This window comes from Anolis carolinensis, chromosome 2 (assembly GCF_035594765.1).
Source record: "Anolis carolinensis isolate JA03-04 chromosome 2, rAnoCar3.1.pri, whole genome shotgun sequence".
Classification (NCBI taxonomy): Eukaryota; Metazoa; Chordata; class Lepidosauria; order Squamata; family Dactyloidae; genus Anolis; species Anolis carolinensis.
Window position 1 is genome coordinate 103,664,791 of NC_085842.1, and position 15,372 is coordinate 103,680,162.

Sequence of the window (15,372 nt, forward strand, 5' to 3'; positions counted from 1 at the left end):
TACCTTAGTTTCTAAATTTGTTGTTGTTGTTTTAATAGCATCAACATATTTACAAGTTTATATACAGTCCATTCTTGAAATATATGTGATCTTCTTCTCTCTTGGTCATATGCCATATTCAGAAACATTTAAAACTGATTTTCACCCATTTCTGCTGAGCCTTTTTAATTGTTTTTGGGCAGTTGTAAACTGATAAAAAAATTGGCAATAGTATTTTGCATTCCAAAGACCCATTCTGACTAGTGTTTTCTAGCTTTGTGACTGATCAAATTCTTCTTGGATACCATCACAGAATTTCTCCTCCTGTCTCTGTAGAGCATAAATTTGATAGACTTTCCAGTCATTTATAGATAAAACTCATTCAGACTTTGAGATGTAGCCTTTGAGTGCTTTTGCTACATTATGCCTCCTTATTAATACCACCATGTCTCTTCTTAGATTGACATTTCCAGTGCATGGCTCATTCCCTTTGTCTTTAGTTTGCTCACACCAAGCATTACAATAGTAATGCATTTCTTATCCTAGAAGATTACCAATTAATCTTTTGACTGTGGGTTATAATATAATATTTATAATAATAATTTTAAGAATATATAATTCTGAATGCATTAACATCGAACAGCTTGCAGCTATTATTAAAATGGATTTTTTTTAGTGCAAGAAATTTCACCTGCTTTTAATTTATGAGGAGAGTTGTCAAGAGAATAGACTGGATAAATTTTTGGGAAGTTATTCAAAAATTGGATCTGGACAAACATTTGGAAAACTAATAGATTTCTTACATAAAATACCTAGGGCCAGATTAAGTATTAATTATTAATTCACAGGAAAATGGATTGGAAAGATGAATCAGGTAATTCTGTCCCCATTCCTCTTTGTTTTTATTCATTGTATTGAAACATTATCAATTAGTATTTAGAGTATCACTATATTCGGGAGCTGAAAATTGGAGAACATGCTTTATGTAATGATACACAAAAGGGGGCACCACAGAAGTTTTATATTGCTGGGTTTACCTTGGACAATGGTAAATCCGGCAATGATTTATTGTGTTGCAAAACTGCAAATGATGCAATTGAACCAGGTTCCACAAAAATGAACTCCCATAATAAAATTCTTCACAATTGGAAAAAGTAGGAGATAAATTTTCAAATATAAACAAAGTAAAAGCACACAAAATTAAATTGCTACATTTTGTTTCATTTTGAAATATAAAGTTTGATTTTCAGTTTATTGTTGTTTACATTTTGAATTAGATAATAGATATGCATGGAATCACCAACATCTTTTTAGTTCTTAGGGTTCTAATGTTCCCCTGGAATGACTTAAAACTCCCTTCCCCAAATCTTAATTCTTGTCACGTTTATGAATAATAATTGTTGCCCATTGTGATTCTTTTCAGCCAGGAGCAGATGGCTTCCCTCAGATCCTCAGATCATATCAGAAGGACTATATGCAATAGCGGTGGTACTCAGCTTCTCCCGGATTGCATACATTCTCCCAGCCAACGAAAGCTTTGGTCCCCTCCAAATTTCTTTGGGACGGACTGTGAAAGACATCTTCAAATTCATGGTCATTTTTATTATGGTGTTTCTTGCTTTCATGATTGGAATGTTCAACCTTTACTCCTACTACCTTGGTGCAAAATACAACCCAGCATTTACAACGTGAGTATCTGCATAATTGCTTTGGGTCAATGTGCTTTCTTCCCAGTTGCCGCAGCTTATGTTCTGCAGAAATAGAGATTGTATAGAACAATATATCAGTACAAGATACGAAGTCTCCCTCTATCCTAGCCAATGTAGCACATTGGCAGATGTTGAACTAGGCTTCTGGATACCAAGGTTTGAATCTTCGCTCAACCATGAAAACTCACTGGGTGATCTTAGGCAAGTCACACTGTCATTCTTTGAAGACATCTTGCCAAGAAAACCTCAAAGTAGATTTAGGATCACCACAAGTTGGAAACTTTGGAAACTTAAAAATTAAGACTGTATGCAAAACCAGGGCTAGCATTACCATTGGACAGAGTGAGGAAGCCACCAGTAGTAGAAAAATGTTTGCTATTTAATTATTTTTATTTCCTTTACTGTCAGGGATGCTGATAGTTTGCAGGATTTTCTGCCTCATATGCACAAATTGGAAGCCTTTGAATTTTATGCAGCCTGACTCAAGAGGGGTGGGGAGGTAGAAAGAGTAAAATATCTTAAGCTGTCCCTGTTCAAAAGCTCTGGAACTACATATGACTAATGGGAGATGCTTTTGTAAAATTCCCTGCATCTGACTCTATCATAGAACATCTCATTTGCACAAATATTCAGTTGTCTGCCCTGTGGCATTTTCAGGAAAATTGGGATGATTGGAAAGTATACAGGAAGCCTGAAATTTTTACACTGAAATTTGGAGTGTTTGAAAATGTAAAGGGGAAAAAATCCCTCAAATTAAAGAATTCTTTAATTTTACATGAATGTGTGTTACATGATTAATAAATATAGCATCTTATGATATAATATTCTAAAAATCAAAATCCCATTTTCAGACCTGCTCAGAATTATATATTTCTCTCACATCTAGTATATGAACTCTGTGTTCATATCCAACACCTTTGCCCAATGCTTGTAAAGATCAAGTCAAATTGACGTTTCCCCATAACATAAAATGTATGTGATTATCCTGAGGCAATTGTAGCTCTTCAGCCTAAGAGCAGAGTTGTTCTTAGAATAAGTACACGGGAATAATGTGTAAAACTTCTAGCTACATGAAGTAAATTTAACTTAGATACAGTTTTATAGTGTTTTTTAGTGTTTTCAGTGTTTTATTGTACAATGTTTTATGCTGATTTTATATTGGAGACCGCCCTGAATCCCTTTCGAGAGAGAGGGCAGTATACAAATAAACTTTTACTTACTTACTTTTACAGTTGGAAAATACATGTTTTTGATAAAGAAAGACATCTATCCCAACAGTATTGTTTAATGTCTCAGGCTACAATCCTATTAAAAGCAAGTCCTACTGAACTCATTGGGTCCTTGGGAGTAGATATCTGCATGATTGAGTTCAAAGTAATAGGAGCATTTCTCTGCTGGGAAGAAAAATACTCTCTGAAACTGAGTACAAAGTAAAAAGAAAATCTCCAATGTCTGACCTCTATAAGTTACAGAGTCATTCTTGCGCCATTCTGGAGTCATGGCACACATAGAGGGTTAGTCAAAGAAAGGAATAGAGAGAAGAAAACCAACAAGCTTTAAAATATAAGTACTGCTACAAATCCTAGCAAAAGCTCATACTTCATTTGCTCAATACTGCAAACATGTGGTGAGACCAAAAGAAGGGCTGCTCATTTGGCCAACTCCAGTGATTCAATCTTTTTCTCTTCCTTCCCAATTGCAGAGAACTGACTGGAGACAATTGTCTGCATCATTTGGCCTGAATTTTTTTTTAAAAAAAATGTATTATTAATATAGTAATATATTCCATTTTCCAAATAGAAGATGGAACATTTAAATTACAATAAAATGTGAAAGACATGATGTGAATTGAATCTATGTAAAATATAAAACAAGTATGGTACCCATCAGGAACAATAGGAAAGGAATACACATGGTAGTTGAAACCATTATGTTGAGAATAATTTAAATTGGGAAAAATTATATTCCAAGTGGTTTTTAGTAGCAAGAGAAAGGAAATATAAATTGTTGGGAAACAAAATATTCTGGATGAGTGTTATTATTGACTACACAAATCTGTAGTTCCAGTGTTCCAATTAGAACCATGGTTCAAAATTTCAGTTGGAGTGTTATCTATTATCTGATAGCAAATTCTCTCTTCTTGTGTGATTTCTTTACTACTTGTTGCCTTATTTTCTCCTCAGTTCTCCTTGAGTTATTGATACTGAACTACTATTTATGCAGATTAAATAAGAGGTAAATTACAGATCCAGAGCCTTGCACTATCTATCCCATTTCTGACTGGTCCAGACATACAAGTAGTCTTCTAGTATGTAAGAAAGGAGATGTGTTGTTCTGTGCCTCTCCCTGACTTGTCCGTTTTCTATTTTACTTGCCAAAAAGAAAATGAATTGCCAGAGGGAGAAACAGAGAGAATGAATTAAAGAGAATCCATCAATATTCATTGTCTTCTAAATTTATTTTCAATGAGAAAATTTCCACACTTTGGAAGACTGACTTGAGTATTGTTTTCTGATCTTGCCTTTGGCAGGACATGTTAAAGGCATCTTCCTGATTTCCCTTATTTCTCTTTATAAACTGAACTTCAGCTTGACAACCCTTGAAATAGCAGGCTTATCAAACAGAAAATTCTCCTCCATAAATTACCACATGTACCCACCTCATCAGACGGCTGCCAGCAGAAGGAGACTGTGGTCCACTTTGCCATAATGCGTGGAAAATCCACATCCCATGTCTTGCATCACCTGTATTGCCAGGAGGACAATGACATGGGGGAAACAAAGAGTGTGCGTGGTGCATGTGACCCCCCCTCCCTAGATTGGGCAACACTGGAAGCCTCCCATGTTTCTAGGGCAGCAGCAACATGTCAGCTCCACCCCATTGCATCCACGGAGCCAGCACAACATCATTTGATGGGAGCCTAGGTGACCCGGTCTAGACCCATATGATGAGGTTTGCTACCTTACTGTTGCACCCCAAGGCAGCGCGAGCACTGAAAACCAAACAGAAACCAATAATCATATAATATCTTTAATAAAACAATTATAAATTCAGGAATGAATAAGTGGAAAGGATGAGTGGACAATGGTCCTTTGTAAAAAGGTATGAATTAGCCCAAAGAGTTGAAGAGAAATGTCCAATATTATTGTCCAAAGTCCAGAAACCGAAACACGCTCAAAACTGTTGAAAAGTTCTTGAGTGGGGAAAACAACAAGGAAGCAAGACTGAATCACAAGGTCCAAAGTCACTAGAAAGTCTTTGATATCAAGGCAAGAACGAGACGAAGCTAAAACCAATCTTGATTCAGGAACAAGGCAAGGAAGTGGATTTACTCCAGTTCTAATCGGGAGTCGTGGTTCGGCTTGGTCGCCAGGAACAGGAAACTTGGCTTGGTAGAATCTAGAGTCGGTGAACTGTTTTCAGGAAATCGCTACGTTGACACCGCAAAGTGTTCACAGTGTAGGGCACTTTTATGGAACTTAGATCTGATCACAGCAAAGGGAAGCCAAACTCCCCAGAGGTTCCCAAGGGAATCTTCTATCCATTATCCTCTCAAGATGCGAAACGTTGACTCCTTCGGAGCCCTTGTTTCTCTGATCTCTGGTGATGCAGAAACTCCCTCTGTTAAAGGATACATCCCCTGGGGAACTCGGAACATCTGGTTCAGCCATGGGAGTAATATTTTCAGTATCTCTCCCAATTAAGGAAGCATCAGAGCTATCAACAGCTGGGAGCTGTAATTGGAAGGAGCTCTGCGGACTAGGCAAAAAGTCAGAATAAGCTTCATCCTGGTCAAAGTTCATTTCTGAATCAGGTTCAGAAGCCAAAGGTGGCTGGGTTATGACACTTACTATTTTAACCTTAAGCCCTAAATTTAAGACATGATCTTGAGAGCAGATATTTTGTGTTGTGGAATAATTTAAATTTAACATACACACGCTGTGTGCCTCTCTGAAACTATTAATTGTGTGTATAGAAAATAAGAAGAATAAATATGGACCCCTATTACCCCTAATATTAAGGATAATGTATTTAAATCTATTCATTAACAAAAATAGTAATAAAAAGTAATAAGTAAATTCCTCATTACAGGCCTTACATACACCCCATTGACACAAAAAAATTATTCCATTGGCCCACTTGCCCTACATCCTCTATACAGTGTTCCCTCATTTATCACTGGGGTTAGGTTCCAGGACCACCCGCAATAAGTCAAGATCCACGAAGTATGGATTATATATATATATATATATATATATATATATATATATATATATATACACACACACACACACACACACACACACACACACACACACACACACACACATTATTTTAGTAGTTATACACTATTTTAAGTCTCTATCAACCAATCGTGTGTTGATAAATTGCTTCCTTCTCCTTCTGCCGCTTGGGCTACCTTTCTCTCCCTTTGGCTTCTCCTTCCTCCCTTCCTTGGGCTGTAAATTGTAATTTTTTATGATTTATAATAGTCTTTTAGAGTTTATTGAAAAACAGCGAAACAGCGAGTCTGCGAAAAGTGAACCGAAAAGTAGTGAGGGAACACTGTACCCCCACATACATTTGCATTTCTCGATTTTGCCTTAGCTGTAGCCACAGCCAGCTTGAACACCAATGTGTTCCTAACAATCGGGGGGAGAAACTACATTAGTTGGCCCACACTTAATTATTTCCCAATACTTCTACCCTTATATATATCAGAGTAATATTTGATGCAAAATAAATTCATTTGACCTCTAATGTACTTATCATATTTACAACCCTTCTCATTAACTTTCATTCATTTTATTTTATTTTATTTTATTTTATTCAGCCTGATATTTTACCTAGCCCTCATCCTTTGACAAAAGTTATCTGTATTTATATAACCTTGGCAGCCTGGCATGCTGCCAAACTTCTCCCTAGTCTTCTGCACCTGGAACTTACATCAACTAAAATAAGCATCCCTTTTCCCTTGAAAGAAGAGAAAAATAACCTAAAATATATTGCTCCAGGTTTTTAACTGTAAGACCCATTTGTTAAAGTCTCTTGAGTCCGTTTATTTATCCCCGAAGTCTTTCTTCATTATCTTCACTAATCTCTTCAGATTCTAGGCCTAATTATAGCAACAGCTTTTTCCTTGTTCTGGTGACTTAGCAGTTATAAGTCCTATCTCTATAAATTTTTATAGTTGCAGGAAAGCCCCACAAAAATCTAATGTCTGCTGCAGTCAATCTTTGAGTTCTTTGTTTTATTGTTTCTTTTGCCAAATTAGGAAATACCTGGACTTTTCTTCTTTCATATTGCAGATCTTTGGTGTGTCTGAATTGTTTTAAGACCAAGTCTCTCTGGGATTTCTTCACAAAAACAACCAGAACGTGCTGAGAGTTGTTCTTTTGCAATCTGTAAACTCTATGAACTCTTTCAATATGAAATGGCTGAAGTTTGATGCCATAAATTTTTCCCCAATCAGTTTGCTTAGTAAATTAATATTAGACAGGTCATTAGGTAAACCTTTAATTCTGATGTTCCTCCTTCTCGACCTGTTTTGAAGATTTAATAACTCAGCTTTTATGTCTACTATATCCTGGCGAACTGCTTGTAACTCTTTCTCAGCTTCCTTGCTTCTGGTTTCTGTTGCTACCATACAGTTATACATTTATCACATTTTTGTTTGTATTTGAGCCATCTCCGCCACTAAAGTATTTACCGATGTTTTGACATGAGTTTGCGATGCCTGCTTGGACTCAAACGCCAAGAACAGCTGGTCAATTTTTTTTCTATTGATTTACTGGGCAATGTTGGTAAATTCTTATCTTTAGGTTTTGTTGCCATTGCATACATTTCCATTGAAATTCTGATGTTACTGTTTTCAATTCTTCTAGACTGCAACCCTCTTAGAGCTATCAGTAGCTCACAAGCTCTCTTTTGCAGAAGATAGATAGCAAGCTGGCTTACTGCTGCCACCCTCCTTTAAAGCCAGTAAACTGTTTAAATATAAATTTCCATAATCAAATATTGTAAGATAAAGAATTCTTCTTAAGAAGCTGCATACAGTCCATTATTATCTAAGAGTCTCAGTAATCTGATAGAAGATATCTATATTACTCATATTCTTTGTGAAGTGCTACTGCCAGACACGAGTTATCTGACAGCCAGCATGCTGTAACTCCCCCATTTTGTATTATTATTACTTACATTCATTAAAATAGTATAAGCAATTTCAAATTTGGCTGTAGGCTAAGTTCAATGTTTTCCCATTGTCTGTGATTTAAATCACCTGCTTTGTGTATGATGATTTCATGAATTTCACAACATTTTCTCAGGCAAGGACTATTCGGTTGGGATTTTACCTGTTTCTTCTCCATAGAAACTCCATGCATCAAGGGCCAGAATTCGGTGTTGTCCTTCCATTGACGGAACCAGTTCTGGCAAAAGAACTGGGAGAGCTGTGATATTACCCCTCAGATACCGTCAAACAGACTTCATTCTTTTTCCACATTATTTCAAAAATCTGTTTTAGAGAGTTTCTCAGATCTCTCAAACAGATATTGAAGGTACACATTGCCCAGAGACTTTTGGTTTAACTAATGGGGCTACTTCTGTCAATGGAAATAGACATATAGCTCCTGGACAGGGCCCCACATTTAAAAGTGTCACCATCACTAAATCCAGAATGTGAATAATGTGAAGTCCTCCAAATATTGTTAAAGGTCAAACTGGAAAATAAGTTGGTATCAAACCTTCTGGGGGTTGAAGGAGGACAACTGAAATTGTTAATCTCTTAAACTGTTGCAACATTAAAATGTTGTAATATTATTTTGTTAATATGCTTTATTATTTTAAAATCTGAATTTAAAAATATATTTACATACATTTTACTTATGTGCCATGTTGAGATCCTATGACAGAGAGCAGGATATAAACTAAAGTAAAAAATGATTTTCAATTATCCCCATATCTAGCCAGCATAACCCATGGTGTGGCATGGGCAAGGGATTCAACACAGCAATGTTTAGAGGGTAAAATTTTGACAATCCTGCTGAGAATGTTATTTTATTGCTTAGTTTGTCTATTCAAAAGTTTATCGAGCCAGACTGTAATTCTAAACAGTAACACTAACCACCACCTTGGTCGTTCTATACATTGGAAGCAGAGACTGTTTATGGATCAGTAATGGCAAGATTCATATGTTAAAAGAGCTCTTGAATTTTAAGCGATGGGAAATTATTGTCAGCTATTACTCCAAACTTGAATTATGTTTGAATGTGGAGTGAGCTCTTCTGGCAAATTCCGAAAGCTGCTCTCAAAAGGCAGTTATTAATTATGCACTGCTCTCTTTCCAAAAATTGAAGCTGGACTCATTTACATTTGCATTAATTTCTTTTGCTGAACCAGAAATCATATAGAAGCTTGCTGTTAAAATGAGAAGTGGCTGCCAATGACTCAAATCTCTCTCCCTTCATACTCTTTCAGTGGTATAGCCACGGCACATTTCAAAATGCCTGTTTCTTCTGTATTATAAACTGACTTTAATATTATACAAAATTTGGATTTTTTCAACTAAATCCTATATATGCATACCTTGGGGTAATCACCTCCTATATTAACTAAGATTTACTTCTGAGTTGTCATACCCAAAATGGGACTAAATCAACCTTACACTTGTCTATGACTATTCTGAGCCACTTAGGACATGAATGCAGACATGAATGACTATGGGATGGAGGCTTTTGTGGCTCTAAGGCATGTCCAGGGGTGGATAAATGCCTCTGTGTGGTGTAGTTCCACAAGTGAAACTACTGTGCTTCACAGATTCATATAAGGTTGCAACCTAAAAGCATACTGATCAATTCTACAAGTTAAAACAAGACAGAAACTGTTAACACGGTTTAAATACTGGCTAAATGTAACAAATGTGCTGATTTGGATAAATTAATTAGACCCCAAAGGCTTAAAAAAGTAATGTTTCTTGGTATTGCAATGAGTTCAGCATGGCACCAATTAGGCCTCTGGGAATGGGAATGATTCCTCAACCAAGCCAAAAAAATCTCACTATTACATCCTCTCAAGTATATTGCTCCCACTGGTGGGACAGGAGGAATGGCTTGGATTTCTGTGATCATCTGAAAAGGGTTCCACAGAAAGAAGAGGCTTTAATGTAATCCTAATCCTTTACAGCTGGTGGCTCTTGAGTTATGACTGCAGTTTTCTCTGTAAGGCAGTTAAATTTATAAGGCACAAGAGTCTCATTTCAAAAAATGAATTATGTTTTATTTTCTTTGACATGAAATAAATTATGCAGTTGCAAGATTTACATAAGTGATCAGTCCTGCTGGAAATAAGTCTAAGGCTCACTGTAACAAGTCAACAAGAAGCTCTGTTGTCTGATACTTTACTGCATGGCTTTTAATATCATATATTGGTACATGCCTTTAATTCTTTGCATGATAAAGAACATCACACCCACTGTTCAATTTGAAATGTGTAGTAATTGAGTAAAATCCTATTTCTTTATGAAAAGATATATATTTAACTGCATTACAGTAACAGAGATAACCTGTATTAAAGAAAGAAGCAATCAGCAAGCTTGGCTTTTCACTAAATAAATTTGAATCACTTACCTGACTTCTGCCATTCTGAAGTTCAGCATATTACAAATTGGATAATCTTCTGTTTAATCCACAGAAAAGATATTTGGGCATGACCATGACTACAGAGGGGGAAAATGAGATATTCACATTCTCACTCAATTCTATTGCATATAGCAAAATACTTTTGCTTCTATTTTCTCAAAATAAGCCAATGATGCAATGTAATATGTCTTCTTTTGAATTTAGTGATGGAACATAATCGTATTTCTTTCAGGAACTTTATTATTTACATTTTGATTTTCACAAAGTAAATCAAAACAAAATATTAGAACATGGTATGGTATAAATTATTTTTGTGTGTGTCAGGAGCTACTTGAGAAAGTGCAAGTGGCTTCTGCCTTGGTCAAGCCACACCTGGAAGGTGTGGAAGGAGTATCTCTCTTGCAAACCACTTCATCTTCCCGTGCTTAAACCCGGGCTTGCAAAAGTGGAGGGAGGATCTCTCTTGCAAACCACTTAGTCTTCCCACACTTAAACCCGGGCTTGCAGAAGGGGGAGAGCCTGATAATTGCAGGGCTTTAATTCTGCAGGATCTCCCTTGCAAAACCCCTGCTGCCTTTGCCAGAAACTTTAAGTGAGGAAAGGGGAGAAAGGAGGGGGGATCAATCCCAATGTGCTGGCAAAACCCCAAACTAGAACTCTCCACCCAATGGGCGGGGAAAGCAAACTATCACCCTGCTAAGGATTTTCCACAATTCCCCCCCCCCATTATTTTAAATTACCCTGATATTACTATCATGATGATGATGATGATGATGATGATGATGATGATGATGATGATGATGATGATGATTATTATTATTATTATTATTATGACACAGCAAACAAGATAGATATGCTGGATTTCGTATCACAAAATCACAAGTCAAACACTTCCCAAGTGTTTAGGACTGTGTGATGTATTTTCGGATGATGCGTGCAGATCCCAGTAGGGTGGCCTTTTGCAGCTGGCAGATCGTGATTTTGTCAATGTCTATTGTTTCCAAATGCCTTTATCATTTCAAGAAATATGATTTAGAGATACTAACAACCATAGATGAAAATTTTGATAATTAGTACTGTTGCTAGAGTCAGTATCACCCATTGTGGGGAAGGGAGGCAGCCCCTGGCAGCCAGGAGCCTACCAGCCTTAAGCTCATAACTCTCCCACATCACACAGCTTTCTTCTCCCTAGAAGAAACCATAGCCACATGAGCAGAAGGAATGGTGACATGCTTGTCCCAGACAGAAGTCACACTTCCTGCATGCTATTATACCAGGAGCAGGTAGGCCCCCACAAACTTTCATTTGAAAAGTGCCATGGTATTGTGATAGTACCTGGTTCAGCACAAGAATCTGCAGGAAGAAAGAGGCCGCAGCTGAGGGAGGCTAAGCCTGCTGGAGGAAGCAAAGGAAGAGGAGAGGAGGGGAAGCCACACACCCTATCACCATCTGCAGCAGTTTGAGAGGCAGGGAGAATGGCCTCTCTGAGCAAGATAGTAATTTTGGTATCATCCCCTCTAGTGGTCACCCAGAGTGGTCAACACCACGCATACCCCCTTAGTGTTATTACCACTTGTAATACAAGGACAGAAAGGTCTGAATGCAGTCAGTTAGTTCTACCTAGAATCATCAACTGGTGAGTTAACATAGGTAAATTTCCATTCATTGATTAATTATATTTGGAACTAGTGATTGAAATTAAGCCGTCATTATTTACATTAGCAGGCTACCATTTATTTTATTATGATCAGTTTATACTGCTGCCTAGTTTATGAATGAATAAGTAAATTTCTTTATTTTGTATTTAGGGTAGAAGAAAGTTTTAAAACCTTATTCTGGTCCATATTTGGTTTGTCGGAGGTAATATCAGTGGTGCTGAAGTATGATCACAAGTTTATAGAAAACATTGGCTATGTGCTTTACGGCGTCTATAACGTCACCATGGTGGTTGTGCTCCTCAACATGTTAATAGCCATGATCAACAATTCCTATCAGGAAATTGAGGTGAGGCAAACAAATGTAATGGTATGACATGAAATTTTCTTTAATTTCTGGTTGCATTTTGTAAAAATATGTACTTTCCTGTTTTATTCTTAGCTATGGTTACAGACCAAGAACAGTGAAAGTTCATCTCCACACCATCTGCTGTGTTTATTTCATTTACAGATCATTTGTAGAAAAAAGATTTTGGCCATTTCAATCTCTGGATGAGTTTGGGCTGCAGTTAGCATGATAGGCACAATTTCTAGAGGCCTGTCCCCTTATATTTAAGCCATGGAGTCTACAAAAACTATTCTGAAACCAGTGAAGGAAACATAATTGAGATTAAATCCAGACAATACCAAGTTTTTACACAAGGCACATGTAAAAAGCAGATATCCCAGAAATGTCTGCATTGCCTTCCACCCAGCCAATGTTAGAGTGCAGCAAGGCAGGCACCCTGGAAATGGACTTTGAGGCTGAATGCAGAGTGACCCCATTGGCCACTTAATGAAATGAGTAGCAGGAGAAATGACATAAGATTTTCATTCCTGACTACTTTGCTAAAAGAGCAGAAAATGTACTGCTGACAACCAGGGAAGTATCTGGGGATTCTGTTTTTGCAGCGACCTTGTTAAGCTGACTTCCCCCTTCCCTCTCTGTATTTTCCTCTACTATATTTCTTGCAGTAGTAAAGCAAGAAATAGAGCGGGGGGGGGGGGGGTGCTAGATGTATGATCTGTGGCTAACCCCCTTTTCCCCCAGCCCTTATTCACTGTGCATATGCACGATGCATATTCCCAAATTTGAAAGAAAAATCCAAAATCCATAAAAACCCTAAGGATCCCAACCATTTCAGACTCAATCAGCATCTGAAATATTTCTAATATTGCAGATTTAATTACACCTAATCAACATATAAATAAAATATTTACCCCCAAACCATTTTTTCAATGCATGACTGCATCAGAGTGAGTGGTCTGAAATCTAAAGCACTCTGCCTTTTTATCATACTGCAGATACAAAACTAGACTGTCAGCAGTTAGCAAATTATATTACTGAAGGAGATAGCTCTTTGTCTTTCATTCAGCAAACAATAGTTTATTCAGAGTATGCAAAGGTACAAGAAGCAGAAAAGAATAAAGCTGCCCCTTATATCAACACAACAGTGCTAATCTTGCATTTTCTCTATACAGTTATTATACTGTTCTTTATCCCTTGAGTTCATATAGACATGCATTATCTTCACTAAAAAATTGAGTTGTCTGAACATCACACTGGCACTGATAAAGGAACAAATTGCATTATGATTTGGAAGCCAGATCAAATTTTATAATCCTCAGCTATCAGAGAGCATAAGTGGTCCATACTTCAAAGTGAGGATATTCAACAGATCACAAGTTAAGTTAGCTAAAGGGGAATGCATTTTTTCTTGATGAGTTTGATGTATGGCTTCTTACAAAGGGAAATTACAATTAGTCATTTCCCTGAAGAATGACTTTAAGGGCAAAATATTCTGGCAGTTGTGAAATAAGAGCAAAATAAAAAAAACACTTTGGTGACAATGAGATAAAAGGGATCCCTGTCTTCCCAAGATCTAATGCTGCCTTTTGAAAAACAAATCACTCATTTTTTTTTCCTTTTGCAGGAGGATGCAGATGTGGAGTGGAAGTTTGCACGTGCAAAGCTCTGGCTCTCATATTTCGATGAGGGGAGGACTCTACCTGCTCCTTTTAACCTAGTGCCAAGCCCTAAGTCGTTTTATTATCTCATAATGAGAATTAAAATGTGCCTCATAAAGCTCTGCAAATCCAAGGCCAAAAACTGTGAAAATGATCTTGAGATGGGCATGCTGAATTCTAAGCTACGGGTATGTCACCTGTCATCCTTTTCTTTTTAACAGTCCCCATATTCTGTTCCTCTGTTTAATTCCTAAAATGAGTTTAAGATAGTATATGCCGTTTTATCCACACAACAAATCTTGGAGGAAGTTAAGCATGCTAATAGTGACTAATCCATCATGGTTACCCAAAGAAAAATGGCAAGCTCCTCCATTCTATATTGACTTGACTGACAGTTGGCTGTTACTTCAACAGTGCTGCCAGGGTAGTGTCTTCCATTATTTAAGGAATCTAGAAAATGCATGACAAGCTGCATGGTACAGCTCAGTTCTCCAAGAGAGAAGAATTACTAGGAATAGAAAGGGGCTATCACTACTCTCCCTCCCTTCACATCTGCTGGTAGTTGTTTTAAGGTCAGGTAGCCCAGTCAGTTTGAACAAAGGCTTTCTTGATTCTAGCATGATAATCCGGTCACTACATTGCATTGGTTTGGAAGAAATTGATATGACTGCAGTGTACAGGTAGCTGACCAAGTTAGAACTAAATATCAGGAGGAAAAAGAATAATAGAGATAGAGCAATAACATAGCATCTATAGAACAGGGAAGGGAGCCTCCAGTGGTGAACTGGGTTAAACCGCTGAGCTGCTGAACTTGCTGACCGAAAGGTCAGAGGTTCAAATCTGGGGTACGGGGCAAGCTCCTACTGTTAGCCCCAGCTTCTGCCATCCTAGCAGTTTGAAAACATGCAAGGGTGAGTAGATCCATAGGTACAGCTCGGGCAAGAAGGTAACGGCGCTCTATGCAATCATGCTGGCCACATGATCTTGGAGGTGTCTATGGACCACACTAGCTCTCCAGCTTAGCAATTGAGATGAGCACCAACCCACAGTCGGACATGACTAGACTTAATGTCAGGGGAAAACCTTTTCCTATAGAACAGGGAAAGAGAAACATGTGTCCTGCAGTTGTTGTCACACATCTGGGTTTATATTCTGCATCCCTGATAAAAGCTCAAAGGGCCTTATGTGGCCCTCAAGCTCATGGTTTTAGTGGCATAATGGCCTTTAACTATGTATTTTTAATATTTCTATGTTTAATTCTATTTTAATGTTTGCATGTTTTTCAGTTTTAAGTTATATATTGTATCGCTTTTATTGTTAGAGCCATTTTGGGTCTTTATTTAGAGAAATAAAGCAGGGTAGAAATAACAACAATTGTGTTCCCTC

At 37.4% G+C, this 15,372-nt stretch overlaps 1 protein-coding gene across 2 annotated transcripts in view; it reads left to right on the top strand.

Moving 5' to 3' along the window:
- The window catches only part of trpc7 (transient receptor potential cation channel subfamily C member 7), a 172,041-nt gene that overhangs the window by 136,609 nt on the left and 20,060 nt on the right, over nt 1-15,372 (top strand). For both annotated transcript variants that reach the window (XM_062970336.1, XM_003223951.4), the window contains exons 7-9: nt 1,403-1,667; nt 12,133-12,328; nt 13,953-14,174. In XM_062970336.1, the coding sequence (XP_062826406.1) occupies nt 1,403-1,667; nt 12,133-12,328; nt 13,953-14,174 (683 nt within the window). The remainder of the gene's footprint in view (nt 1-1,402; nt 1,668-12,132; nt 12,329-13,952; nt 14,175-15,372) is intronic.